This window comes from Exophiala dermatitidis, assembly GCF_000230625.1.
Source record: "Exophiala dermatitidis NIH/UT8656 unplaced genomic scaffold supercont1.3, whole genome shotgun sequence".
Lineage (NCBI taxonomy): Eukaryota > Fungi > Ascomycota > Eurotiomycetes > Chaetothyriales > Herpotrichiellaceae > Exophiala > Exophiala dermatitidis.
Window position 1 is genome coordinate 755306 of NW_008751648.1, and position 27629 is coordinate 782934.

At 51.3% G+C, this 27629-nt stretch overlaps 10 protein-coding genes across 11 annotated transcripts; 3 read left to right on the forward strand and 7 right to left on the reverse strand.

Moving 5' to 3' along the window:
* Positions 1 to 382: 382 nt before the first annotated feature.
* Positions 383 to 3809, forward strand: HMPREF1120_03273 (proline utilization trans-activator). Its single transcript, XM_009157333.1, has 9 exons — positions 383 to 724; positions 786 to 908; positions 958 to 1070; positions 1120 to 1341; positions 1390 to 1928; positions 1979 to 2252; positions 2310 to 2485; positions 2559 to 2745; positions 2801 to 3809. Exons 1-9 carry the CDS (start codon positions 675 to 677, stop codon positions 3283 to 3285), a joined length of 2169 nt encoding a protein of 722 aa, XP_009155581.1. The 5' UTR covers positions 383 to 674; the 3' UTR covers positions 3286 to 3809.
* Positions 3220 to 5847, reverse strand: HMPREF1120_03274 (cyclohexanone monooxygenase). The gene is made up of 5 exons (XM_009157334.1): positions 5788 to 5847; positions 5395 to 5580; positions 5295 to 5314; positions 4872 to 5230; positions 3220 to 4801 (listed from the first exon to the last, which is right to left on the reverse strand). Exons 2-5 carry the CDS (start codon positions 5562 to 5564, stop codon positions 3371 to 3373), a joined length of 1980 nt encoding a protein of 659 aa, XP_009155582.1. The 5' UTR covers positions 5565 to 5580; positions 5788 to 5847; the 3' UTR covers positions 3220 to 3370.
* A 232-nt stretch (positions 5848 to 6079) lies between these two features.
* On the forward strand, positions 6080 to 8822 carry HMPREF1120_03275. Of its 2 annotated transcripts, XM_009157336.1 has the most exons (8): positions 6080 to 6273; positions 6345 to 6663; positions 6727 to 6970; positions 7030 to 7119; positions 7188 to 7399; positions 7466 to 7940; positions 8029 to 8270; positions 8348 to 8822. In XM_009157336.1, exons 2-8 carry the CDS (start codon positions 6511 to 6513, stop codon positions 8579 to 8581), a joined length of 1650 nt encoding a protein of 549 aa, XP_009155584.1. In that variant the 5' UTR covers positions 6080 to 6273; positions 6345 to 6510; the 3' UTR covers positions 8582 to 8822. The 2 variants fall into 2 exon arrangements, with proteins under 2 accessions (XP_009155584.1, XP_009155583.1); XM_009157335.1 differs by having other exon boundaries at positions 6080 to 6663.
* HMPREF1120_03276 (uncharacterized protein) lies at positions 8752 to 10824 on the reverse strand. Its single transcript, XM_009157337.1, has 2 exons — positions 10159 to 10824; positions 8752 to 9791 (listed from the first exon to the last, which is right to left on the reverse strand). The coding sequence occupies exons 1-2, from the start codon at positions 10600 to 10602 to the stop codon at positions 9366 to 9368; spliced, it is 870 nt and encodes a 289-aa protein (XP_009155585.1). The 5' UTR covers positions 10603 to 10824; the 3' UTR covers positions 8752 to 9365.
* Positions 10825 to 10967: 143 nt separating this feature from the next.
* Positions 10968 to 16538, forward strand: HMPREF1120_03277 (uncharacterized protein). Its single transcript, XM_009157338.1, has one exon. It carries the CDS (start codon positions 14204 to 14206, stop codon positions 16124 to 16126), a length of 1923 nt encoding a protein of 640 aa, XP_009155586.1. The 5' UTR covers positions 10968 to 14203; the 3' UTR covers positions 16127 to 16538.
* Positions 11007 to 14000, reverse strand: HMPREF1120_03278 (UDPglucose 6-dehydrogenase). The gene is made up of 3 exons (XM_009157339.1): positions 13108 to 14000; positions 12578 to 13053; positions 11007 to 12525 (listed from the first exon to the last, which is right to left on the reverse strand). Exons 1-3 carry the CDS (start codon positions 13340 to 13342, stop codon positions 11275 to 11277), a joined length of 1962 nt encoding a protein of 653 aa, XP_009155587.1. The 5' UTR covers positions 13343 to 14000; the 3' UTR covers positions 11007 to 11274.
* Positions 16050 to 18593, reverse strand: HMPREF1120_03279 (uncharacterized protein). The gene is made up of 2 exons (XM_009157340.1): positions 17814 to 18593; positions 16050 to 17759 (listed from the first exon to the last, which is right to left on the reverse strand). The coding sequence occupies exons 1-2, from the start codon at positions 18354 to 18356 to the stop codon at positions 16473 to 16475; spliced, it is 1830 nt and encodes a 609-aa protein (XP_009155588.1). The 5' UTR covers positions 18357 to 18593; the 3' UTR covers positions 16050 to 16472.
* Positions 18594 to 18720: 127 nt separating this feature from the next.
* Positions 18721 to 21491, reverse strand: HMPREF1120_03280 (uncharacterized protein). The gene is made up of 2 exons (XM_009157341.1): positions 20481 to 21491; positions 18721 to 20432 (listed from the first exon to the last, which is right to left on the reverse strand). Exons 1-2 carry the CDS (start codon positions 20877 to 20879, stop codon positions 18765 to 18767), a joined length of 2067 nt encoding a protein of 688 aa, XP_009155589.1. The 5' UTR covers positions 20880 to 21491; the 3' UTR covers positions 18721 to 18764.
* A 275-nt stretch (positions 21492 to 21766) lies between these two features.
* HMPREF1120_03281 (uncharacterized protein) lies at positions 21767 to 22750 on the reverse strand. The gene is made up of 2 exons (XM_009157342.1): positions 22473 to 22750; positions 21767 to 22376 (listed from the first exon to the last, which is right to left on the reverse strand). The coding sequence occupies exons 1-2, from the start codon at positions 22519 to 22521 to the stop codon at positions 22144 to 22146; spliced, it is 282 nt and encodes a 93-aa protein (XP_009155590.1). The 5' UTR covers positions 22522 to 22750; the 3' UTR covers positions 21767 to 22143.
* A 1366-nt stretch (positions 22751 to 24116) lies between these two features.
* Positions 24117 to 26851, reverse strand: HMPREF1120_03282 (uncharacterized protein; the record flags this gene model as incomplete). The annotated part of the gene is made up of 5 exons (XM_009157343.1): positions 24117 to 24770; positions 24822 to 25203; positions 25253 to 25867; positions 25924 to 26638; positions 26698 to 26851. 5 exons carry the CDS (start codon positions 26849 to 26851, stop codon positions 24117 to 24119), a joined length of 2520 nt encoding a protein of 839 aa, XP_009155591.1.
* Positions 26852 to 27629: the final 778 nt, after the last annotated feature.

The window sequence follows — 27629 nt, forward strand, 5'->3', positions numbered from 1 at the left end:
GATGAGGATGACCAGCGTTGTCGGGACACGCCTCCTGCGACTCCAACTCTTTGCTGACTAAGCTGATCTTGAAGGAGACGCCCACCTAGTGCATGTCATCCTTCTTCCCGCAGGAGGGTAAAATTCAGCCTTACAAAGGTAGTTTCTTGCCTCCTACTCTACCTTAAGGGGTATTCCCTATGTAAAACTTACATTAATAGGTAGTAGTTCTCTTATAGAATCTATATAATAAGTCTGATAGCTAAAGCTAGTAGTCTCGTTAAGTAATTATAGAAATAGTGTCTCTTTCTCTATATATTTGTGTTAGTTGCTAGAATAATTTGTGAGGGGATTACATAAGGAGTGCGGGAAGAAGGATGACATGCACTAGGTGACGCCTCCACGCTAACCTAACTGGGGAGTCTAAGCACGTGCTCCGAGCGGGGATTAACTACAATGCGGATTACTAATATATTTTTCCGGTTACCGTGGGTCCATAACCGTAATGGCCCAATAGGTTAAGGACGCTAAAAGAGGCGCTCGGAGACGCCTCCGCCTCCCGACAACGTTGAGAAAGTCAGCAAACCACACTCGCAGATTACCACACTGTGTCATCTTTCTCTGATGCAAGTGCTACCGGAATTTTGTCCCTTTCCGTCTCGAACGCCTTTAGCATTCATCTCTTCCTGCTAGTGATGGATTATGCTCATGCGCAAGGAGCAATCATCAAGCGAACTACTCAAGCGTAAGTGCTGGGAATGGCTTTGCGAAGCCTACGCCCCTCACAATCTGACAAACTTTACTAGCTGTCAGCGATGTCGTCGACAGAAGATCAAATGTACCGGAAGCCGTCCTTGCGAGAATTGTCGCAGACGCAATCTGTCCTGCACGTTCTACGACCGAGACCAAAAGGTCGTTGTGACCAGAGGGTGCGTGGGCCTACGAAACTCGTAGAATATTTACTTACCAGTCAAAAAGTTTCATCAGTGATTTGACGGACAAGATCAAGGATTTGGCGCAGAGGGCACCCTCTTCAGCAGTGCTACCGATATCTCTGCAAGACTCGGAGACTCCCGGCTCATCAAGGACTGGTAATGAGCACGAGGAAAGTGCTGTCAACGGTCTGTTAATTCATGTTAGGATATCACCAAACCCAGCTTCTCAGGCCTGGCTCCCGTGACAGTCAAGCTGTGGGCGACAATGGAAACTCAGCAAACCACGAAGAAATACCATCCTCGAGCACCGTGCTGGGTTCACCACAGTCATCTTACGACCCTGATGACTCCACTGTTGCAACCACACTTACAAACCCGTTTTCAACCGGAGATTTCACAGGTGCGACAGATAGTAACGGAAGAACATGTCAGTCCTCCAATATCTTCCAAACTCATGCCTAATCTGTGTTCATAGGGTTCCTCGGTACCTCATCAAACTGGTCTTTTGCATGTCGCGTTCTATCAATTGCCAATCATACTGCGATGCAAGAACCCTTCGCACCCGACACTCTGCTTTTCGATGGCACTGCTTATATGGCAGAATGGGACAGGCTTACTCTCTCAGCAGAGACTTCTGAGCCCACGCTCCCTTCTCGCGATCATTCTTTATATCTCATTAATACCGTCAGATTCCACCTCGGTCACCTTTTCCACCTATTTGACGAAGAAACCTTCATGTTCAACTTCCATCGTTTTCACCAGAATCCTCACGGGACAGTCCATGGCCCAGGCCTATGGTATATCCATTACCTATTAATACTCGCTTTTGGAAAGGCTTTCGTTGTTCACAAGACGAAACAAACTCCACCAGGCGCTGAGTTTTTCGCTCATGCGGAAAAGCGACTTCCGGAGATGACAAAACTGTGTCGCGATCCTATGAATGCGACCGAGATCTTGTGCTGCATCGCATTGTATTTCCAAGCACTTGATTTCAGAAGTTCGGCGTATAACTTTGTAAGGCTTTGCTCAGTCTGAACACGTACCCGACCTGCTGACACCGTAAGGTTGGACTGGCAACCCGCATCGCACTAGTGGAGGGATATCACACGGATATGCAAGGGAAAGACCTGGACGACTCGGTCGTGGAGAGATGTCGCAAGATCTGGTGGACCATCTACATTTTGGACCGACAAATGACCTCCCTCCTTGGAGTTCCCATCGCTCTTCGCGAAGACGACATTAGCGCGCGTCTGCCATCTTTCTCAGGCTCGTCATATGATGCTACAATCTACGACATCCACGTCAGGCTTTCCAAAGTCATGGCTCAGGTGGTGAAAAGTATGCCTTGGGACTTTTAAATGATGACAATATATGAGACTGACGTTCGATGTTTAGCTGTGTATGGACCTGAAGGCCGACTGGACAAGCAATTCTTGCTAAGCATGAAGTCTGCGCTGACCCATATTGCCGAGGTTACCACCCTACTGCGAGATGACTTTGAAATGCCGTGCGATGAGTCGGCAGGCGGCTTATCTCGAGTCACGGCTTATCTTCATCTCCTTCTTCATCAGGTCTGTCGCTTACACATCCGATGACCCCATCATCCATAATGCCTGAAGCTGACCTTCTCTTACACCCCGATAGTGCATTGTCCTTGCAACACGGCCTTTACTACTCACTTACCTGACCAGACGCCTTCAGGATCCTGATCGTCTACACACGGCAAGGCACACGCCAACAGGCACTATCAAGTTTCTCCTTCAGTCTTGCGTCGATTCTGCTCAACGAATGCTCACTATCCTGAGTGAGTTACAGAAACAGAACCTCATAGGTAAACATCTGACAATGAGAGGAAGCCATCCGCTAACAGCCGGCCGTCGTCACAGAGACTTTCCTGCCATTCGACCTTGAGGCAACTTTTCTTTCTGCTATCGTTCTTGTGATGGCCAGACTTATGGGTGGTTTGTCCTCAGAGCACCAGCCTTCATGGCTTCGAATCGCATACAGCATCCTTGATGAGATGGAATCACGAGGAAACGTCATTGCCCAGTCCCGGAAAAAAGGGTTGGAACATTTGGAACGCGCCTTCGAATATCTCACAGCCCATGTCCCAGACACTGAAATGGCCGGCGCGCCGCAGCATACCATGTCAGCAGCCGGTCGATCTGTCCAACAGTATGATAAATCTCCCGCCGACCTTTTGTCTACAGCAGTCGAAGAGGGGCAATTCTATCCTAGATACGAGGCTCTGGGCGGCAATTGGCCAGAGAGCTTTTCTGCGATGCACCTGCAGTCGGTCGTCGATTCCTTTGGAGCCAGCGACTTTAATTGGCTATTGGATACAATGCCGGACGACACAGGTGGTGGGTAAAGGTTGTTTACAACAAGCATCACCCAAGTTCTATGCTCAACTTCTAAGATTCTGTTTCTATCCACTCGTACTGCCATGTTCCCGCTCATGTAGTCGTCGTCCACTGGTGAATATCAACAGGACGAGATAATCCCAAGGTCTGGGCCATGAACGCCTCGGGAACCTTCAATCCATTCGTGACATTGACCGCGTCCACTCCACAAGAATTGACAGACTCGGAGTGCTGCTGACCAAAGCCGTTGACTTGGTTATCCACGCGGTTGCGATCACTACTTTCTTGGGCCTTGCGCTCCTGCATTCCGATATCTGGCCCCACCGCATCCACTGCTGATATTGTCTGAGGACATTGGAGTTCCGGCGTTTGTTGGGTTGTATCTGTATCCACAGTGTCCAAGAAGTTGGTAGTCTGCAAATACCAAGTCAAGTCTTCAATGTCGGGGGATCCTGAAGTCTCGCGAGTTGTCAAACCGTTTCCGAACCAACCAAAATCGTTACCGTCGTGGGGTTCCATTTCAAAGTCTTCCCATCTAACAGAACTGAGTGCTTGCAAGGCGTGCATACAACTTCCAGGCCATAGAGCGGTGACCCGGCCGGCTCTCCGCTCTTCAGGGTCGGAGGACTTGTACCAGCTCTCGCACTTGTCGCTGTAAACCGTCCTCTTGAAATACTCCTCACAAAAAGCCGTGAATTTCTCGACCTGGCTTCTTTTCGGCTCGATCGTCTTGACGTTCCCCGTGGCCAGCCGTTGTAAAATTTGAGCCACGTAAAGATGTATGTGCTCCAGCATGATGAGGAGACTCCCGGCTCCTTGGAAACTGTTGGGTCCGAGAGATTGAAAAAAGTTGGGAAAGTTGTCGGTGCACAAGCCCAGGTATGACTTTGGTCTGGAACGATATTTGATCCGGAGGTTGACACCGTCTCGACCATAGATAGGGAACCCGGCGGAAGGCGAAGTGTTGAATCCCGTCGCACAGACTATTGCATCCACGGGCCGATGGGTTCCGTCTGCGGTGATGATACCAGTCCTGTCCACGCCGCTTATTGGATCTGTGATGAAATTCACTTTGGGAGATGCAATGGCTTCGAGGTAGCCCGGGCCCGGAGTCAGCCGCTTACACAGCGGTGGATAATCGGGAATGAGAAGGTCGCACAACTCGGGCTTCTCCCTGAGTCGATCCTTCATGAGTGCCGTGTATTCATCCCTCGCAGCCTGTTGTCGTGCGCTCCCGCGCTGCGTGACCGCGTAGTTGTTGTTGAGGCCGAACTCAAGGACCTTGCGGTACTGCAAGTAGGCGGCAGGGTTGTTCCGCCAGGCCTCTATCTCCTCGGGCGTGTAGGAGAAATTGGATGTCGTGGTGCCGTTGTTGTGGCGAGCTTTGACAACATCCTCGGCAATCTGGCTGGCAATCCAAGTCTTGCCGCGCACGTAATGGTCGATGGATTTCACTCGTGGCGCAAGCGCTGGCACGATTTGGATCCCACTGCTACCGCCTCCGATCACGGCGACTGCCTTGTCCTGCAGAGGGTGTTTACCATATCAGCACTTCTTCTGCCGATGTGGCCGTGGTACCAAGACAAAAACTTACCGTGGGATCAAACCCCTCATCCCAGTTGGCGCTATGCAGGAGTGGTCCCTCAAACTGATGTAGATTCGGGATGTCCGGCCACTTCCAGTCGTTGAGTGTCCCAGTCCCTGTCATCAAAACATCCGCGCTGTCTTCCAGGGTCAAACCAGTGTCCAGATCCTCAATTTTGACCGTCCACTTGCATGCCTGCTCATTCCAACGGGCTTCTATGCATTTGTGTCTAAAGCGGATGTGTTTCGTCACATCGTATTTCTTCGCCACCAACTTCCAGTATTTCAAAATTTCGGGAGCATTGGCGTAAAAGTCACTCCAGTCAGGCCAGGACTCGAAGCTCAGTTGGTACGCGTGAGATGGAACATCTGTCATATCGGCATTAGTGGCCCAGACCGACTCAAAAAACAGTGACATTCATCTTTTATGTACCGCAAGCACAGCCGGGATATCTATTCGAGAGAAGTCAGTAAGTCGTTGCGGTCAATAGGAACCGAACCGAACAATAGTCCCGAATTGAGTCATGCCATACCGATTTTCAAACCAAGTTCCCCCAACGTCAGCATTCTTTTCGTAAATCACCAGATCAAGGCTGGGTACTGCCTGACGGAAGCGAATTGCCGCAAGAATTCCGGAAACGCCGGCGCCGATATAGATGAGTTTGAGAGGCCTGACGGCGTCGATTGCTCTCTCCGCGATCATTGTTTGGGGCCGAAGACTGCTGTCCTGATGAGCGGGATCGTGTTCTAACAGACTTTCACAACGCAGGGAGAAAGCCAGTTTATCTTCTTTCGGGGGTTGAACGTCAAATGTGATCAAGTTTGCTTTACAAGACAGATGCGACAGGGATTTTCAGGCAAATGATCCCCGAATTCCATTTGAAAGTAGCGAACAACGCAGCCATTATATTAGTGTACACACCTACCTGAACCAAGAGCATTGCCCACCTTGGACCACACTGCCACCTGGACTTAGCTGAAGCAATTGTGGTGCAGGTTGCATTATGTGGGATTGTCAAACACTCAGGGCTCCCCACGCACCGGCGAAGGATGGGCCCCGGCGCCGGCCCCGGCCCCGTACCTACGCCCGGTCCGTTGCAGAGAGTACCAATAGTGGTTGATTGGGGGCTACGGCGCGGACCCCGAGTCTCGTTTCTCCACGCTTCCCCAGACTTGAAAACTGGGTCCCAGGATGGATTGGTGTTAAACGGCCGAACTCCTGCCTCTGCCTCTGTCTCTGCCTCTGTTCGGCCTTATCTCTTATCCTGCAGGTGTCCATTGCGGCGGCAGTACCTCCACTAGTCTCCCGGGCCGCGCTCCGTAGAGCACTAGGTATCTCTTATCTCACCCCCTACTTTCAGCCTACGGGCCACACACCGTAGTAGACGTTGATCAGGCAATCGCAAACTACTGTACTATCAGTCCGGGGCAGTGACCCAGATTGCTGATATCGCTGCAATACCAATTCTAACCAAGTATATAGTTACAATGTTTCGATCCACCAAACGACTATTGAACGGCTACGACAGAGTGACCTGGTGACCAGCCTGAACACCCAACCTTCACAATCTATCTCTTGTCAAAAGATAACGTCGTTGATCCAGTGTCCTTCCTTCTCCCGAAACAGCCTCCTTCACCATTTGCCTGCCATGGACGGGTACCGGAAATCCAAGGACGTGTCCGTCATGCAACCTTTGGAAGTGCTTGAGCCTAGCCAGAGTGTCTCCAATGCGCAAGTCATCGATTTACAGGAGGACCGAAATGGCCAGTTCCATCGATCTTTTACTCCTCGCCAAGTTCATGTAAGCTCATGGTCTGATCGAATCACGACATTGGTTTGCCCTGACGACTAACACACTTCGCAGATAATAGCCTTGGGTTCGAACATCGGGAGTGGAGTGTTCATCGGCACTGGCAAAGCTCTTGCTAGTGGTGGCCCCGGAAGCATGGTCATCGCTTACGCTCTCGTGTGCTCCGGCGTTTGGGCAGTGCTGCAGACACTCTCTGAAATGACCATTGCATTTCCCACTTCTGGAAACTATATTGATTATGCCGGTCGTTGGGTTGATCCTGCCCTTGCATTTGGTGCTGGTTTTGCAGAATGGCTTGGTATGCAAGCCAAATTATGTCTCCTCAAAATGCCACTTGAGTTCTAATTGCTTTTCCAGGCTGGGTTGCTATCGTTGGCTCCGAGGCAACGTTCTTCACCGTTCTCGTGGACTATTGGGCCGAGGGGTCGTTTCCTGCAGCTGCAGGATGTAAGCTACACAACAAAGCACAGGCGAGACTGGTGCTCCGTCCCTATCCCATACTAACTTGGACGCAGACACCATTTTTATCGTGGCATCCCTTTCGGTTTTCCTCCTTCCAAACAAATGGTTCGCCAGATACGAGTATATCACGTCCATCGTGAAGATATTCACTTTTCTCATCATCATCCTTGTCTCATTGGCGATTGTCTGTGGAGCTGGGCCGCAGGGCTACGTGCACAGAGGCGTGTCCTGGTCCGAATTACCAGCGTTCAAAAACGGCTTCGGGGTAAGGACCAAGAATCATTTCCGAACTCATGTGCCGAGGACAAAATCTCTGACCTAAGACAAATAGGGTTTTGCGACTTGCGCTTTGCTTGCAATGTGGGCGGTAGGTGATCAGGTTTTCATTGGGATCATCGGGGGTGAGGCCCAAAGCCCACGGTTTTCAATGGCCCACGCCACCAAGCTTGTACCATTCCGTGTCAACGTGGTATATATGCTCAGCGTCATCTTTGTCACCCTCCTGGTTCGATCGGATGATGATCACTTGCTCGGTGGCTCCGGAATTGCCGCATCACCTTTTATCATTGCGGTCAGGGATGTGGGCATCCCAGGGATCGGACACGTTCTGAATGTCGGCATGATCGTGGGCATTCTGGCTATATCTGCCGAGTCCATCTATCTGTGTTCAAGAGTACTGCGAACCATGGCACACCAGAAACTCATCCCGGAAGCATGGGCCAAGGTCGACAGCGCAGGCCGACCTAGATGGGCGCTTCTCATCAGCACTATTGTTGGTGTAGCTCTTACGTACATTCAATTATCCGGTGAGCCCCATCAAAAACAGAAGTTTTTTCTCTCTGTCCTTTTTTTTCTCCTTTTCCCCGACCAATACTGATAGCTTGAGTCACAAAGCTGGCGGGCTGAAGGTCTTCAGCTGGTTGCTCTCCATCACAAGCGCCTCGTTCTTCATGATGTGGATGATCATCGCTATCACAAACTGGCGCTTTCGCCAGGCTCTGCGCGCCCAAGATGACAAGCTCTTTAGAGAGGTCTATGCTTGGTCAGCTTGGAAATGGCCCCTACCTCCTTGGTACCTCTTGACGATCTCTACCTTGCTGCTTGCTTGTTGTCTTGCAACCTCTATCGATCCATTGGTGAGTTCTGAGTTCCCTTTTGGCAACAAAATGTACTACTTAGAGCAGTACAGAGACTGACTTGAGGTCTCTCTCAGGGTGATACGCCATTCTCTGCCTACGCTTTCTTCCAGAACAATCTTGGGGTTTTACTTATTGTGGCCAGTACATTGGGTTACAAGGTTATCCGGCGAACTCGCTGGGTAGACCCCAAGGAAGCCGACCTTATTCAAGGCCGTCGCACACTTTCCACCGAGGAAATCGTTCAACTGGACAATTACTATAGAATGTCGACGTGGCGCCGCTTCTGTACATATGCCCAACTCTGGTGAAGAAGCATTTCACGGCATACGTCAGGTACTGCAAAATAGTCTCGGGGGTTTTGAGTGCATTTGTCATACAAAGCACTGTGGAAAGAGCTTTATGGGATGCACCGTTACTAGAAAGGATTGGTGTCCTACAACATCAGGTATTACAATCGGATCGAAAATACAGTGCATAGCCCTCTGTAAAAAGACAGTCAGATTGATCCTTCAAGATAGTCCTATAGTAACTAGCAGGACTTTTATCCCCCACTCCTAAGACTCCATAACCACTATATGACTTTTGAGTAGGTCCCAATATTTCTCGACTGCCTGTGCAACCGTGTTAGAGAGCGAGCAACAAGTCATAATCCCATAGTTACAAGATACGGGGTGCTCTTGTATGTTAATGTGAGAATGTACTTTGTAACCAAACTCCGTGTACCTACCCGTGGTAGTACTGCCGAACATGCCAGAGTGGTGATTTCGGTACTTCTCCATCTCTTCTCCTCCTACACACTTCCACGATCCAGTCTACATCTTCAAGCCATCCGCGGTTCCCCTTTCGTTTCATGTTTGCCTGCTTCTAGATTCTTCAACCCTCCGCACGCTCGGAGCAATCTTCTCTTCTTCCCATTCACAGTAACACCCTCCGAACGCCAGGTAAAGGTATACGTCGATCAGTCAGCCCATCCAACACCAACTAAGTGGTGGTTGGTCTTTGCACGCACCATCACATGCCAGTCAGTCCGTTGCAGTGTCTGCTCTTATTATACTCACTTTCCTTCTTCATCACATTTACAGCCTGCTCCCCTTATATTCTCTGAGCAGGCTGCACATCCTTGAGGTCCGTGCCCGTCACATACCCAATCCCAGCCCTAACAAGCTCCATAATGACATTGAGCTCTTCCTGGGTTCTAGGCGCATACAAGAAGACATAGGATCTCGGAATGACCTTGCTCCCCGCCAGGCCGTGCAATTGGCCCCATCCGGCACGAATGACGCGCGCTGCATCTCTAGGCGCGAGAACCACGTGCACGGAACAATCGGCGTTCGGGTGGACGTGCGAGATCTCCAATGGATACTTGTTCTTGTTGTTGCCGAATGGAGCAGGAGTTTTGGAGGCGTCAACGCTGTCGGCGACCCAGATGGCTTCGTGGCGTCGTTCATATTGAGATGGCTTGAATTGGATTAGATGAGGGTTTTTGGTTACGATTGATTCGAAGGATGTGATGAGGTTCTGGAAGATAGTCACGGGTTTAGTAAGTAAGCTTGATTGAAGCACGGGTCAAGGAAAACGGGATGCCAGTGTTCCCTCTTCCTCTTGATCACTTTTTGTCGTGCTTGGTTGATCAAGATCAACCTGATTGAGCAACCTCAATGCGATTGCCAAATCGCCCTGTAGAGGTAACTAGTCTATGTTTCTGTTCTCTTCTCTCGTTCTTTCTTTTCCTCCTTCTCCTCCTCGGCCCTGACTTCATCGACTCCGAGAACATAGGGGAAAGGCACTCATACTTCATCGACTCCTTGATCTCCTTGGGGTTAAAGAACAAAAATCATAACAAAACAAAACAAAACCGAATATTTCAATAAGAATCGAATCTCACCTTCTGAATCTCCTCGGGCGCAAACTGATCCATCTGCCTCTGCGGGACAGCATGTCTGCCCAACGTCGGTCGCGGCCCCTTTCTCTCCGGCAACTCCTCCGGTGCCGTGGGTAACCAAGTCCGTTGATCCGGATCACTTTCGAGTTTCCGCACATCTAGAGTATTGATGGCCAGTGCCCTCAACACCGTCGTGGTGATCAGCCATCCAAATACATTGTAGGGAAGGCCACCTGGTCCGTAACCCAGGTAGGCTTGGTAGTCTGTCCAGGCCCAACGGGCGAATGCTAACGAGCCGATTGTGCCGACTACCACGGCAGCGGTGGTGATCAATGGGCTGGCGGGGCTGGAGTTGCGGAAGTGGAAGCGGGTTGGGAGAAGGGAGGTGATTGAGTTGGTGAGTTTGGTGCCGATGTTCGTGATGGATGAGAATGATGAAGTGGACATGTTGTACTGAGTAAGCAAAGAGGGAATGGAATAGTAGTATGATAGTGTATACGGTGTATAGTAATTGGGTGAATGTGCGGAAACCCAAGTGCTGTTCTGGGTCGTTGGTGGTTCCTAAAGTCTGGTATATGTTATATGTGGTGATATATACAACGAGGTGTCGGACGTTTGCTTTCCTAATCAGGATAACAGGCGACCGAAGATTATAATATTCATCCGCTGTTCTGCCGATCATCCGCCTCGGAGCTGTAATATCTCCGAGGACGACGCGCGGAGCGAATCGGACACTCACCCTGCCCATGCCTACCGATCAGCTGAGACAAGAATGTCCATTGTTCTCGTGGCGTGACACCGCACTGCACGAAACAAAATCAACTTGGGGCCCGAGATACTCGAAGGCCCCTCCCGTGAATCAGACTCGCAGAAGAAAGAGTCGACTGCTCAACCCAACCGAGTCGGGTTCACCAGACCTCCATTTCTCGAGATATAATAAGCCTGTCTGCCGACTACTGCACATATATACAGGACGTCCGGGTGATTTGGCCGCCGGTTACAAAAGTGTTCAAGTTTCAATTCGATGTCAACCTCTAGAGATGGCCAGAGACAACTCTTGTGCAGATAGACTTATGATATGCTGTTCACCGTACTCACTGCAATGCAATGCCGCAATTTCTAACACCACCATCCCTCCTCTGCCCGCCGTCGTCCCACGACATCAACCTTGACGCCACCTAACCTCTCTAACGCCGGAACATCAAGAATGCCTCTCCCGTCGAAAATCCATTTCGGCGCTCTCATGCTCTGCACGATTCTGGCCCAATCGACGGGCTCGGTGGTGATTGATTTTCGAGACGTGTTCTGACAAAGTGTACAGTCAAAGTCACATTTCGGACCGGGCGCGAGCTTGTATCCCATGAAAATGTCTGACTCGTCTTCCATTGGTTTTGTAGGACTCGTCGTGGTGTTGGGTTCCAGGTTTGTGGGGGCATCCAATTGCATAAAAGGGATGCTTTTTCTCCTCTGATATGGTGATTGCATTTCCTCACTTCTTCCTTTGCTCCTGCTTCTATTTGGACGCACATTGCGGAATTGGTCGCAGTCAGTCAGTACAAGGACGGCGTTCGCGCCCAAGCATGCCAGATGAGGGTCCGAATGTATCCTGACGGCGCTGAGCTGCGCTGGAAATGGTTCGGATGAGGTGTAAGTAGATCGGATCTCGTGAAGCATATCTGCTTCTTGACAGCAGGGGTCGAAAATAGCAATCTCAGCCGGCTGTTCGTCCAGTAGTGCCCTGATAACGTCGGCAGCCAAAGACTCGCGGGCGTCACCGGTGTCCTTTTTGAAAGCAAAGCCCAGCACGGCGATCTTCCTACCGGCCAAATTCTCATTATACCGTTTCACAACTCTGCGGGCGAATCGGTCGCGTTGCAGGACGTTCATGGTGTTGACCTGGCTCCAGTAATGCGCCACTTCGTGCAAGCCCAAAGATTCCGCCAGGTAAGTCAGGCTGGCAATGTCCTTGCGGAAGCAAGATCCACCGAACCCAAGGCCCGCTTTCAGGAAATGAGGCCCGATCCGTACATCCAACCCGATCGACCTAGCCACCTCTCCCACATCCGCCCCTGTGGCTTCGCAGATGGCGCTGATGGAGTTGATGCTACTGATCCGCTGTGCGAGCATGGCATTAGCGACCAATTTCGAGAGCTCCGACGACCAAGCGTTGATTTTGACAACGCGGGAGGACGGAATCCACGCCTCGTACAAGCGCGCAAGAGCATCCGCCGCAGAGTGGCCGGAAGTGGTGTCAGAACAGCCGATGATGACACGGTCCGGCCGCATGAGATTTTCGATCGCCGTGCCTTCAGACAAAAACTCTGGATTCGACAGCACCTCGAAAGGCACACCGGGTCGCAGCGCCGTGAGCTGTATCTGTGGTCAGTCCCGCCATAGGCTTTGGAGGAGAAGGTTGCCATACTGTCTGTCGAACCCGTTGCGCAGTCCCACACGGCACGGTGCTCTTCTCGACAATGATCGCACCAGGCTTCGCGTAGCGCGCAATGTCCTTTACAGCACCATCCAGGGCGGTCATGTTTGTAGCTCTCCCGGCTCCGACTCCTGAGGTTTTAGTTGGGGTGTTAACCGCAAGGAAGATCATGTCGGCACGCGAGATGCTATCGGTGGTGTGCGTGGTAAAGAAAAGGTTAGGATCGCGTGACTGTTCGAGCGTCTCATTCGAGCCAGTAACGCTCATCCCTAACTCATCGCCGTTCGACCTTCGTGAGGTAGAGGCGCACGCGCCGTCTCTTGCAACTCGCACAACGTTGTTGAGCCCGGGCTCATGGATGGGGAGATGAGCCGAACTCCATTGCGCAATTCGTTGCGGGTCACGATCGAGCACGTCCACGGCAATGACAGGATGATGCAATGCCATTACTGCCGCAGTAGGGCCGCCTTAACACAATCAGCGACGGATAGCGCAAAGACATTTGCCACGATTGCGCCTACCGACATATCCAGCTCCAATGACGCAGATTCTCTCTGTTCGGGCGAAATCACAGAACGCGGCATTTTGATGCTGAGACGGGTTCGCATCGTCCAGTATCTGCGACAGAATCGGCTTCAGGACGTCTTTGGAATGCAGAGGGTGGAATAGTGGGCTGCTGTCCGGGGTCAGGATTCCGGTTGAGTCGGTGCAAGAGTCATCCTCAGACGCGCCCAACAGCGAGGGTATTGGATCCATGGTGTCGCATCTGCAAGTTTAGCAGCTGACCAGTGGCGAGACGAACTGGTCCTCGATGAAAACAGTGTTGCGAAAGAAAAAACAGCACGACCGGCGGCAGAGGCCATATTGATAAGCTTATGAACAGGGAATAGGCACGAGGGAGGACAAACACAACAAACCTCGGGAGAAGACGCGACAGAGATTGAATCATGAGGTTCACATGGCCTGCTCAATCTTGTAAAGGGCATTTACCCTGATCTACTATATCTAGAGCCGCGCACGCCTTGGACGAGGGGATGTGAGTGGGCAGAAGAGGGATGGCGATAAATTCTGGCATCGAATTCGGGGATTAAGCACTCGCCTCAACAACGCCCTTAAAACAGAACCATTCACCCACGTGGTGCTTCCTGGCGCGTATGGCGCGTTGCTCTCGCACGGGACAGTTGTCAGTCTGAATTTGTTGGGCTGCTCGCTGACCGTTATACTGTTACCGGCAAAAGTGCCCGGGCGCTCTAATATCGAAGTAGTAGTCCGCCGCAGTGCCGATAAAACGCCAGGCAAGCAGTTGATCCCAGTCGTACCTACTCTTCATTGACAAACACTGTTATGCGCATCTTGAGTCCTCGAAGATAGAATCGAGGCGAGGCGATACACAAGTTGGCGACGGCGCAGTGGCTGTAACAGTCGAAGTTGCAGTGAACAAGATTGAAGTTGAAATTACAACCAAGCAACCTCACACGTGAGAGCTTTGATTGGACAGCAACACAGACAGTGTCCCAACTTAGTCATCCAACGCCGGAGCCGGAAAATCATCTTGTTCCGCACGACGAGGCTGAGATACGAGTATCCCTATCGTCCTCTTCCCTGGGTTCGTGAATCATGGTCGTCGGAGAAGCCCCGGCGGCCAACGGCACCCTTCATGAGTTTGATGGGGTAGGTGAAAGGAGTCAGCTCAGACGCGATGAATTTGAAGATGGAGAGTTTCCTGAGTCGCTGCGCGGGAAGCGAGTTCTCCTGTTCACGGAATCCCATGGGCCAGTCAACGGCGTCAGTCGCACGACACTCAGCCTGATCAACTACCTTCGTGGCCAGGGAGTCCATCTGGCTGTAGTGTCACCAGGCTCCGAACATCTTGGATCAAAAGGGCAAGAGCGAGACACCAAGCCACTGTCTGAAGACAAGGTCGATCACAAGGGCGGCAGCGGAACGTTTCGATCTCCCGCAAGTTATACAGAGTTCCGGCTTCCAGGCTATCCACTTCCCTACAACCCTCACTTAGCCGTTGTGCACCCATTCGATCTGAACAAAGACATCTTGCAACGTATGCCCATATTATTCTCCAACTCCCAACTCTCTCAGGATCCGAAACAAGGTACCACGAAGGCCCAGTACCCAGACCTCATTTACCTCGCCAGTCCGGCCTCTCTGGGGTTTCAAGTCCTATGGTACCTCCGACAACTGGCTCATTCCCCACCGGTTCTGCTCAACTTCCAGACTGACCTGTCCGCCTATAGCGAGATCTTGTTCCCTGCTCCGGTGGCTCGATTTTCAGTCTGGTTACTAGGAGTTGTGCAGGGATACCTGTTCAACAACCCGCAGACCGTGCGGACGGTGTTTTACCCTTCTTCGGGAATTCGGGAGTATCTGGAGCATGTCGGTGTGCCCCGGGACAGACTGGTACGGCTGGGTCGTGGAGTCGATACTGTCTTGTTCAATCCCTCGCGGCGCAGCCAGGCTTACCGTAGGAGGATTCTGGAAGCCGACGGCGGGGATGTCAGACCTGAGAATGATCAAGCCGGAGACGACAACAGCAATCCTACCTCAGCCAACAACAACCCTACTATGGCCAACCTGTCTGACGACAAGAATGAAAATTCCAAAGAGATTATTCTACTCACAGTATGCCGGCTCGCACCCGAAAAGGGCTTCGACTTCCTCTCTCACGCCATGACCAAACTCGTCAACTCACTTACAACAACAACAACAACAACAACCAACACTAACACTCAATCTCAATCCTCCTTGAAGTCCAAACCACAACCACTCCGCTTCAAACTCCTCATCGTAGGAGGCAACCCCAACCCCGCCGTAACAACCCAGATCCGGCTACAATTCACATCCTCGTCCATCCTCCGTTCCCAAATCATCTTCACCGATTTTTTGACCGGCCCACCCCTAGCACAGGCATACGCATCCGCCGACATTTTCCTACACTGCTCGACCACCGAGACATTTGGACTCGTGGTTCTTGAAGCCATGGCGAGCGGCGTGCCCGTTGTGGCGCGTGACCAAGGCGGACCCAGCGACATTGTCGACCACGGCAACACGGGATACTTGATCCCGCCGGCCAATATAGACAAATTCGTCGATGCCGTCATGCAACTCGCGAGTGACGCGGCGTTACGTTCCACCATGGCCAGGAATGCGAGAGAGTTTGCTTGTCGCAATACGTGGGAGAGAATCAATGCCCGGGTGGCGGGGTATATGGCTCGCAGTCTTGAACTTGAATTGGACTCATCGGACTCGAAAGAGCCAGGTCCAAATCCATGGACACCAAGACCGGAACCCTCACGCCGAAATCATAAAACTACCGGTACTGGCAACTTGATCATTCGCTATATTACTAGTATCACTACTAGTATGTCCACCATACTGCTCGGCCAGCTGCAACGGATACGACAAGCCCTCAGGATGAAAGCGGCCCGTGGCGTCGTCTACGTGATATGGGCGCTCTCCGTGGGCGTCATATTTCTCTATGGAAATAAATCTTTTGGTTCCGGCTCGTCCAAGAGGTCTAGTTAGGACGGGGCCCAATTTATATATAAACTTGGTTATGAAAACTCCATAGATATAAGTGTGTCCTTTCGCCTTCAATCAAGGCGCCAGAATAGCTTTAGAACAGAAAAGGTCTTTCGTAAACTTTTGCAAGTTTGCGCCACGCACTATATCTATTGACTCAGTCTCGTGGCCCATGGCGCGAAAAGCGGTGGACGAGATGTGAGAGTAACCCCGATGTTGGCATGCTATGGCAAAGAGTCATCAGCTATATTTGTTGGACTTGGCCGAGTCAAGCAAGGCAATCAACCCCAACGTCAGCGGGAAGGCTTACGGCCCTAAGCCCGGACTCGTCTCTGTCCCTATCATCTGCTCACTGTGTCAACACCCACTTCTTGTCGACTTCCTTCAGCCCCTGCCTCTCCGCGATAGTTTCCAGGGTGTTCTTGATGGCATCCTTGGAACACTTGGGAAACTGCTTCTTCAGTACCTCTATCAGCCCGGTTTTGGTCAAGGTACTTCCAGAAACGGCGTCCTTGAAGGCTGGAAGAAGATCTTCTGCAATCATTCTCAATGGCTTGCCAGAGCCCGCTGTGTTGCTTGCGCACACTTTTGAAGTCGAAGACTTGGGCTCCGTTTGCCCTTGGACCGAGACATATCCTAGCAAAGTTGTTGAGCCTCCGTTGTTCCCATCCACCGCCACCAGAGGAGATCGTGGAGGTTGCATGACTGATTTCAGATTGGATGAATGCGACTTGTCCTCGCGCTTCTTTGGACTTGTCTTGCCAATATCTGACCAATGAGTGGTGGAGTATGGATCAATCGGAAAGGTTGTCGAATCATGCAAAACATCCATCCGATAGAGCGTCAGGTCGAAGCCGTTCTCTGGTTGGTGATCTTCTCCTTCCCAGCAGAGACCACTTGATTTGGGTTCCATGTCACCGACAATCACCTGTCGTTTGACCACTTCGCCTTCGTCATCGAGGAAATCATCCATTTCTTCTTCCCCCTCTTCATCTTCTGACTTCTCGTCTTCGTCCATAAGGTCGTCATCTCCCTCCTCGGGCTCCTGCCACTCAGCCTCGCTATCGTAATCATAGTCCGTGTTCGGCAGTCCTCGGTAGGACGGGTTCACAGCGATCTTGCGTGCTGATCGTGGTGAAACAACTCTGGTATAGGTGCCTTGATATGGTGGGCGCACATCCTCCTGGAAGAAAAAATACTTGTATGGCACAGAAGCAAGGGCGTCTATTCTGCGAGTAAGGTCAATGACCGAGTCCTCTGCCGAGTTCAGTTCCTCCAAAATCTGCTTGACAGGTTTGACTCGTCTGGCCCGTCGACGTCTGCGAAATCGACTGCTGATCTTCTCTGGAATAATGCGCTGGTTGAGTTGAAGTTGATCTTCACTAAAGGGAGTAGTGTGTGAGCGGAAGCGGTTGAATGGCGCCAACTGCATGTGTTCGTTGACGAAAAAGGGCAAAATCCAGTTGCTGAAATCAGGATTCGTGGGTTTTGCCGACTTGACTTCGACTAAAGACGGGCCCATATCAATTGATGCGACTGATGACCTTCTCGAAGTAACAGAAACGTCGTCTGAGCTGGCAGGTGGTGTTGAAGCAGCGGCTGGTCTTCCGAAGAATGCACCTATGCGTAATTGTGCCTGAGTTTGGAAGTTAGCCATAGAAATGGATACAGAATGCAGAGGCCAACGCACTTTTTCCTTTTTCTGGGCTTCCTTCATCTTGCGCTCCTTTTCCGCTTCCTTTTCCTGCTTCAGGGCGTCCTTTTGCTTCTGTTTCTCTTCTCGGGCTTTCCTGGCAGCCTCCTTCTCCTCGTCCTTCCTCTTCTTTTCTTCATCCTTTTTGGCTCTGGCTTCCGCCTTGAGTTTCTCCTTTTCGGCCTTCTGCCTCTCCTTGTCCTCTTTCTCCTGTTGCTTGACCCTCTTGGCCGCTTCGCGCTCAGCAAAGGTGAGTTTACGCTTCTTACTTTCGGAAGTCATGTCGATCGCGGCCGACGGACTGTGAGCTGGTGTAGAACCGATTTCAGTCAAAGGTGTACTGGCTCTGCTGCAAGCAGGCGAACCGGAGCGAGAGTGGCCAGGACTCGGACTGCTTCGTTGTTCCTTGGTTGCCGTGACTTCGGTAGATGTATGATTCACAATATCGCCATTATAGTTGCGCTTTTTGGAGGTGGGACTGAGTTGATCAGCAGAGAAGGAAGGCACGACCTGCAGAGGAGGATGGACTGCGGCTTCCATCTTGACAAGAGAAGCAGAGTGACTAGGCACAAACGGGTTTACAGCTGCACAACGCCAGATATCTTGTCGACGCTTTATCGTCACCCAGCATGGAAGAGCAGCGTTACAGCGTTGTTGATGCGTCGTGCGTCCAGTGTTCTGCGTTCTGCGTTGTGTGTTCCCCTTCAGTGTTGGCAGTGGAAGGGGTCAGGGAAACTGTCCGCGCTGCCATTAGATGACGCGCGACGCGTGAGTTCGTTCACGCGCGGCCTTGGCACACTGGGCTCTCACGTGATCACGATGCTTGTCAGGAGGGCTTGCAAGGCTCTACCCCCTTGATATCTTCACTTATGGTGGTGCAGGAACTACTTATTATGGACAAAGATGGAAGATTAGAAATTCAAACGTCTCGCTATAAAGTTGACTGGCTCATGAGTAGAACGCCCCACGTTTGGGGGGTCGCAGATATTCTGGCGTTGCAATCGCAAGATAGCCCCTACGCTCATCAGCCTTGGGGTTCAGTTCATTCACAAAGTCGTTGCGGAACTGGGTACCGTCATCCTCCTCAACAACCTCTCCCATCTTGACTTCCAATTCCCGCAACCTTCGAGCTCTGGCCCCTCCACCAAGAGCACTGCCGCCTTTCACAAAGTCGAAGAATTTCGACTGCCGTGTCACCGAAGAGCAGTAACTCAGGACGTCAGGAATCGCGGTGTGGGTTTCACACCAGATGCTAAAGAGGGCCGCAACAAACATCACACCAATAGAAGCAAGATATACGCTCAGCCAGGGCCAAGAGCACAGGTAAACAGGTCGACTGTCGGTATAAATCTCCGTCATGTTGCGATGGACCAGATCGTAAGCCATGGCATCGGCCGAGACCTGACTGGCAAGCACCCAGGTATTGAGTAGCTGGCCCAGTCGATGAGAGAATTCTTCGGCCGTGACATTGGTGTAATTTGCGTAATATCGATCATTGCCGCTTATAATGAACGCCGTGCTAGTGTTTTGTAGATAGTACTCGGTCAAAGTCGAAAACCCTGAACTCCTCATCGGATCTGTCGCCATTATCCATTCGTGGCTGACAAGCCAAAAGGTCATGGGAAAACTGAGGGTGGTGACAGTGGATGGAGCGTGCTTCTCGCGTGACTCTCGCTGGGCAACAACAGAGCAGGCTGGGACCGAAGAGTCTGTGGACTCGCAGCTAACGTTGGACTCGACATAAATCTGGTTGATCTTGCACCGAGCCACCCACGGCCCCCGGGTTTGAAAGAGAAATGTGGCCTGTGGTAGGTTGTTGTCACTAACATTGACCAAAAGTTCCGGCCAGCCATAGTAGTATATCTGGTTGTCCACAAACTGGTCCATCGCGACTTGCCAGTCAGGATAAAGGTAGTTGTGGTCAGGAGCTGTGGTATTTGGTCCAAGAAAAGTCCCATTTCCAGATGTCACGTTGAAATTGATATCAACCAAAGGCTCGTTTTTGGGCTTGTCGCAATCCAACTTCATGTAAGTGGTTTCAAGTGAAAAACTGGAATTCCGGTTGGCTAAAGGCTGGACTGGGATGCCGAGAAGTGACGAGTACGAGGTTTCGTTCAAATCGGCATTAGAAAGTGGTATCCATCCGTCAGCATCCTCCTCTGCATCATCCAGCAACCATGGTATCCGGACATTGTCCCAGAAATCCGTAGCGCCATTTTTCATGGTTTCCGGTCCTAAAAGTGAACTGATATACGTTGGTTTCAGCGCGGTCAAAAGGGAGTCCACTGAGGAGATGCCGACGAAGACCTGGTTGGAGATGGTATCAACGTAGTGTCCCGGGCTCGATTGCGTAGTATACAACGTTCCAGTCGAGATGAGGCGGAGTGAAGCTTGAGAGCCCAAGGGGGAGAAGGTCCAAATGGCCAACAATACCACCGTTGCCAGGTTGATAGTTCGAAGGGAAAATTGGGTGGTCACGGCGCCGAAGACGGTTCGGCTCTGCATGATCTGCTCCAGTAGACCCACGCGTATTCCTCGTTCCAGGCGCCAAGTAGCAAACCGTTTCAGCGTGGAGCCAAATACGGCCGCGAAGAGAATAGTGAATAGGGTAGAAATCTGGAACTGTCAATACTTGAAAGGTCATCAGAGATCAGGGATACGTACCGCACTCGTTGACTGTTTGATGTAGTTTGTCCTCGACTCAGTGACTTCCTTGTGGTGGAAATTAACCATTGCAACGGCCAGCCATATGAAGGGGACGACCGCAAACACTGCGAAGCCACATAATACGACCTCCAGCCACAGCTCTACACCGTATTTGCCAAGTCTGCGTGAACCGAGATCGATCGTCCTGGGATACCCGTCAACCGGAGAATGAGACGCAGATCCAGCATTCCCGTCATCGTCTCGCGGTGTCAAGATAGGGTTGTAGTGCACTGAGGCCGACTTGCGGCGAGGCGAGCTGATAGATTTGCTCCGCTGCCGACGGTGAAACGGTCTATCAATTGAAAACGGGCCAGAGCCATAAGGACTCGAGAGCTCGATGAAGTCGGGACCAGACATGGGCGTACTGAATGGTGTAGTTGGAAGACGACCGACATCAACGGGCCTCCCTTGGAGGTACCCGCGCAAATCGATGGAGGAACCAGCTCGGCAGTGTAACTCGCAAATTGCCAAAAATCGATTGGGCCAGTGTCAGGCTGTAGAGAAGATCGATCATGAATCCGCCCTTGATCTCATGGAGGCAGCAGCAACAATTTGAAGGGCGTGAACCGACTCGTTCGCACCCAACATTGGGAACTCGAGGAAAGAAAACAACTTCACTTTGGCCCGATGCAATGGCAGGGCTAAGATCAGACTTGAGACACGAGACACCAAGGAGGGAGCGGAAGGGGATCCATATTGAAACGTTAAGTTTTCAAGGCTGAATCGATCCACAACAGTGGCTCTTAATGCTTCCCATTGGGGCATGGCCGATGTCGTGTTAGCGATGGCGCTGGGGCGGGTTTTAGGTGAGACCCAGCCTGAGGATCATCAGGTTCAGGGCCGGCACGTGCACGAGCAGTTCTTGTCGTATCAAACAATGGAATGTACAACGTTGTATATATCGCTGAGCGCAAGCCGTTCAAGTTGGTTGAGGATTGTGTGAAGAGTTGTAGGGACGAGTATAGATTGTAAGATGGACTGATTTTTCCGTGGTTGAGATCAGAACCAAACCCCTTGCAGCTTTACTAGTATGCTTACAGCCTCCCATTGACCCGGATGTAGTTATGCGCATGACGTGCCGGTGCTGTCCATAGTAGTAGATCGCGGATGTGTCTTGCCGGTATTGCTACTCTTCATACAAACCGAATAATACCTGGTAGGCATGAGTTGCACCTACCTAGGTAGAATTGCAAGCTCACGATGCTTTACCTGGCAGCAGATACTGGCCATTCAAGATACAAAGATGTTCCCAATTTTCCCGATGTTTCGCGGTTTAGATTAGTATTTCCTTATAAGATTTACTAAAGGCTGGAAACCCGTAAAGATAGCCTGATAGCACTTAATAAATTGTACAAGGGCGCCGCTTCAGTCTCAATCCTGAGCAGCAGTAGTCAAAAGCATGAGTGCACTGGAGCCCATGCAAGCCCAGGCCACCATCTGGCATCCCCAGGCCTGATTCAATGTCCAAGTCCAGTTCAATGGCATTCAGCGGTTGAAATTGTGCGCTGACGCCCATTTTCTGTCCTTTTCGTCTTTCTTCCACCACAGCCATCGGTAATTGTGGCTTGCCTCGTGATCACACTTTATCTCAAGAGGCTATTCAACCCTGAAGGATGCTCGATTACATCGTCCCATAAGCCTGGAATCCACCATTCTGCACTCTGTCCGAGTAGACCCCCGGCGCAGGGCGACCCGTGAGCTGGCCATGTCTCGCACGATCGCGACGGTCAAAGTAGACGTATTCGACGTAGAAGGCATGAATGTGTCCGGGAAAGTAACCCAGGAGAGTGAGGCAGATGTTGATCAGGAGGTCGGCGCCGCAGCCGGAAACGAGATATACACCAATGGGCGGGACTAGAACGGTACACAGTCAGCTCAGATTGAAGCGCGACCTAGATAAATACGGGTGCTTGCTTGCTCGTCTATAGGGCCACGTAGATAAGGACTTACCAAGGATGGTGATGAGGATGATGAGGAGAGCTGGAGCGGCGTCTGACATGATTGTTTGTTGGCTGTTTTCCGTGGTTGTTCTGATTTGGTTGTAGCAATAAGCAGGAGGCTTGTTGGATTGTCCAAGTGTCAGTGTTGTAGTGAGAGTAGATAAGGTAATTGGCGATTAGGTATGGAGGATGAAAGGGTGGGTTCTCTGATTGAAAAGTCTCGTTGATTACTCGGTACTACGTGAAACACTTTCCAGCCGCCGTCCTCAACTTGAAGTTCAAGTTCTCCCGTGGTGCAATGCCGGAGCCAGCCACATTCACGTCATCGCTGCCGTAGGTGGCGGTTGTCATCGTGGCGGTGCGGGGTGGAAGCCACTGCAGTGCATCACGCCACTACTGAAGTACAGCTATTCCTATTAGGTACCTTAGTTGTAGGCCAACGGGGCAGCCTGTATTTCGCACAATGGCATCCTTATTTCGCATAAAAACTAAACCTATTTTAGCGATTTTTAGTTCACTTTCATTTAGTGCCTATAGCGCCGTATATTGCGAAAGTTAATATATCCTATATTATTGCCCACCCGCCTATTGCGGTACGGCTCTACGCCTGTAACGCCTATAACGCCTATAACTGCACACCTAGGGTACCTATAACTGTACACCTTTACTGTACACCTATAACTATATACCTATACCTGCACGCCTATACCTATACGCCTATAACTATACACTTATAACTATATACCTATAACTATATACCCCTAGAAGTGCGTAGTTATAGGCGCGCAATTATAGGCGTGTAGGTGTATAGTTATAGGCGCTGTCGGTGTGCAGTTGTAGGCGTTGTAGGTTTGTAGTCATAGGCGTTGTAGGCGTATAGTTATTGGCGTTGTAGGCGTACTGTTGGCGTTGTAGGCGTACAGTTATAGGCGTTATAGGCGTTATAGGTGAACAGTTATAGGCGTAATAGGGGGTGCTGTAAAGTATTGTAGGTATATAGTAATTTAGCGCGTACCTAGCTGTAATCTCTGGGTGTTATAAACCTTATAGTAGAAGTGCTCTTGGTATTGCCAAAAGTAGTTTAGTTTTTGTGCGAAATAAGGATGCTATTGTGCGAAATACGGGCTGCCGTCCAACGGTCCCAGTCTTCGCAAACCATTTCCGTCCACCCTGTATCTCGGATGGCTGAGAGCAGAAACACAAAACCATATACAATTGTCTGGTCAATACGCATGTGGACGATCATACCTCTGAAGGAAGGATGCTGGTTTGCCCAATGAAATGTAATATCACCCATCTCTGCCCCAACCATCCCAGTATACCGAAAGCACAAGAAAACCAAAATCCCCCTGCCAGAGCCGGAGAACCACCGCTACAATGCTTTTTCCCGGACCAAAAAGATAGTCCCTTCCCGCCTACTGCCAAACGGCCATCAGCCTGCGAAATGATGCACCAAATAGACATCAGCAATTTTTATACATGTTTTCGTAAAGCCCCCCCAAGCTTCTACCCCATAGCGTAAACCAGGAGACAAGATACACCTCCTCCAGATAACTCAACGCCTGTTGATTGATGGGATGTGGCCGCCTGAGGGAATGGATTTGGCTCCCACTTCCACCATAGTCTTTACAAATTCTCCATATCCTCGGAGATCTTAGAGGAACGGCTCGTCTCCAGGGTTGATCCGCATGAATGCTGCAATGTCCTGTTGCGTCAGAGGGTGCGTTCCAAGCTGCGGCTGTGATCCTCGCCTGGCGTTGGTGTTTTTGTTGTTTCCTGCGGCCCCGCCAGTCATTTCGAACGGCCAAGCAAATTCACCGGTATATGGCACCTCCATATCTGACTGTCCAAATGGCGCCGGTCCTTCAAGACCTGGGGTGGGCTCGACGTCGAACATTGCGAAACCGTGGCTTTGACTTTGACTCGTGCTCAGCGCATTCATTGATTGACCTTGTCCCATCATTGGCATTGGTGCGGCCGGGTATGGGAACGACATGGCCGGAGGATACATGTTCATGGGCGTGGGATGCACATTCATTGCTGGGACTTGTTGCGGTGTGGACTGAGGTCGCTGAACGAAATCTTGCTGCTGGCTCGGCTCTGCGGGAGAGCTCGCCTCAGCCGCTGTTCGGGCGGGCGGCTGTGCAAGTTTGAAAACGGCACCTTCCATATCTGTATCTAAAGGTGACCACCCTCGGCCGCGATCCCCAGCGGGAGTGGATTGGAGGCTTCTGCACAATGGCTTCACTTCTCGTGCAATTTTGTCGATGTCCAGGTCAACCATGGGCGCCAGTCGTCGGGTAAGAACCTACCCATCAGAATCAGCCGACACGCGGGAGAATCATCGTGATCAACTCACCTTCAATACATCCAGACACCTTCTTGAACCAATGTCGAGACAGGATGTGCTTGCGAGTATCTGAACCCCACATTCCGTGTCTCTGAGGATAGCCGCATATTCCTTGTTCCCGTGCTGCGTTGCTAGGAAGAATATTAGTGTGACAAGCGACAAGAACACCGTGTAGACGGATTGCCACGCAGCCGCTGCGAGAAAGCCCTGCTTGAGCATGTCTTGCGACCGTGAAATGGTGAATCGAGAGATTTTGATGCATGCCGTAGCACAACGTAGCAACCGAAGCTCTGGAGGATTCTCGCTCTTTGTGCGCGCCAGGTAATGCAAAAAAGGCCGGTAAAGAATGATGTGGCCAAAATTATGGACCATTTCCAGCTCGTATACGATGCTAGGCGCCGTTAGCAGGAACCCCCAAGATGCAAGGTGTGGCCCGTTACCTGCTCAGCGAACTGTTTTGGTCTGATGATCCCAGAGCATTGGACAGCCCTTTCCGCCATGTCTTGAAGTCCTCCTCAATCTCTGATACAGTGGCGTTGCTGACGTACATCTTACTTGTTCCATTGACTCGGTGCGCCTCTTCGTCGGTCTTCGGATACAACTTCTGGACTACCTTGCTGGTGATCAAGAGAACGTCAAGATACTGAGCGGACGCCGCAAACATCCTTCTCTTCGTGACGGAGGCAAACCCTCCTTTGTCCTCATTTTCGTAGTCGCGGACAAGACCACTGGGTTTTAGCTGATCCACATAATCAAGATTGATCATGCCAGGAAGCCCCAGGACGGTTCCACTGTAAATATCGAGCTTGACAATCGTCCAGAAAATTCGTCGCCGAATGTCCTGCTCCGATTCACATAGTCCCTCACAGGAAGCTCGGGAATGAAGACCCATCCTCATGGCGGCGGCCACTGCCAGGCCTATGAACGTGTGAGCGCTAGCTAAACGTGCCGTTGACATGAGGAACAGAACAAAACACAGCAGGGTCTGCAACGTGAGGAGGTCCCGGCAGCGGTCGAGATTGACCATACGACGGGCAGCGATAACATGTCGCATTCTGGGCATATCAGTGGCCGACTGACGGAAGGAAGGATCAGCCGGGGGCTCACTTACGCCTGATTTAGAGTCCCATTGCAACCATATTTGTGATGCATCTCCTGGTGAAACAAATACCCAAGCGCCGTCACCATATAGAAAAGAGGCAGGAAGTCGTGGTCAGTGTCTTCAAAGTCCATCGGATCCAGGTCATAGATGCGGTCCACCTGCTTCTTGAAGCTCGGCTCATGCAGGAACTGGAGTAATTGGTAGGTCTGTCCGAAAACGACATGAAGCAGCCGCATCGCAGTCTGCCTAGACGGCAACAGCTTTGCAAAAGGCACATCAATAGCCAATGCCTGCTTGTCTGGCAAGGGTGAATCGAAGAGTCTTGACATGGCGTCGACATCCACATGACGGTTGGACGGCCCTTCAGTCCCTGGCGAATCCTGGTTGAAGAGCTGTTGAGTCTGGTGAAGAAAAGCGAAGCCAGATCCACCACCATAGTACTCGGTGGAGTTTTTGGTAGACGTCAAACGGGCTTTGCCGTCAAGCATGTTCTCGAAACGGTCCCCTGAGCTATCATCCGTTCGACCCGGAGAATCTGGTGATGACGAAGGGGAACCAGGTGGCGAATCAAAAATGCTGTTTACCTCCGCCTGGAGGCTGGCGGATGGGTTTTGAGACTGGATTTTACTTAAGAGCGCGCGAGCCCGACGCAATCGATCCTCTAATATCTTGGTTCGTGGGGCGCCAGCCATCCGCTGGCCTCTTGTGGACGTGTACGTGCAGTCTAGACGAGTGTAAGTCAACCGCGCCAGAGTGATGAGTCCACGCGTGGCTTTTACTCACGACGGTCGAAGTCTCGACAAGGATCGCATGGCTGGCGCCCATTGCACCGAATCTTTCGAAAGCGACATTCATTGCAGGCCCTACTCACCCGTGAGTAGCGCCTCCTCTTTGTGAGGCCTGGTGACCCAGCCTGGCTGTCATATTCTTCTTGCATCGCGCTGTGGTGAGTTGAACAGTTGAGGAAGAGACCAAGATCACTGTGGACTGAAAGTCCACATCTGAAGCGACGACTGGGCCGGACTGCTTATAGTGCTATTTCTTCATCGACGACTTCAAGCGTACTGATATGATCTCAACTATGATGCCCCACGCATGACCACACAGATTCGCTCCGAAGGATACCGACCAGCAAATCAACAATTCAAACAACGCATTCACATAGCGTCGTCGAGCTTGACGAGGTTTTAAGGCTGAACTTCTGAGGTGCAGGGACCGGGGGGCGGCTGCAAGGTCCTCCTGCAACAAGGATCTGACCAAAGACGCAGTGCGCTATGAGGCATCCTCAGAGAACGCGGCATTCCCGTGGCGGTTGTTCCAATGTTAATCGACGGCCGCTGACGCAAACCGTTGAGTTATCCATGTAGTAGTTGTAGCGACAGTTGACATGCTGCTGCTCAACACTCATCAAGCCTAGTCCCGCGCGGGGCTCGGTGGTGCTATTCAAGGCTGAGTGCCCTAGGACATGGCACCTGGCCGCTTGTGGATGGGTTGCAAAAGACTAGACTGCTCTGTCATTCAATCCCATCGGGTAGCTCTCTGCGATACAGACTGCCATCTGTTGTAAGGAAACGGTTTTGGCGCTCATGAAACAAAGCATCGAAGTTGAATTCCCACTTAATTTTCGAACTCGTCCGTCCCGGGTTTGGTCAGATACTGCACTTCTGTGTGATTATTCCCGACACGAGGGCCTGGGTGCCGAAAAGACCTTGGTT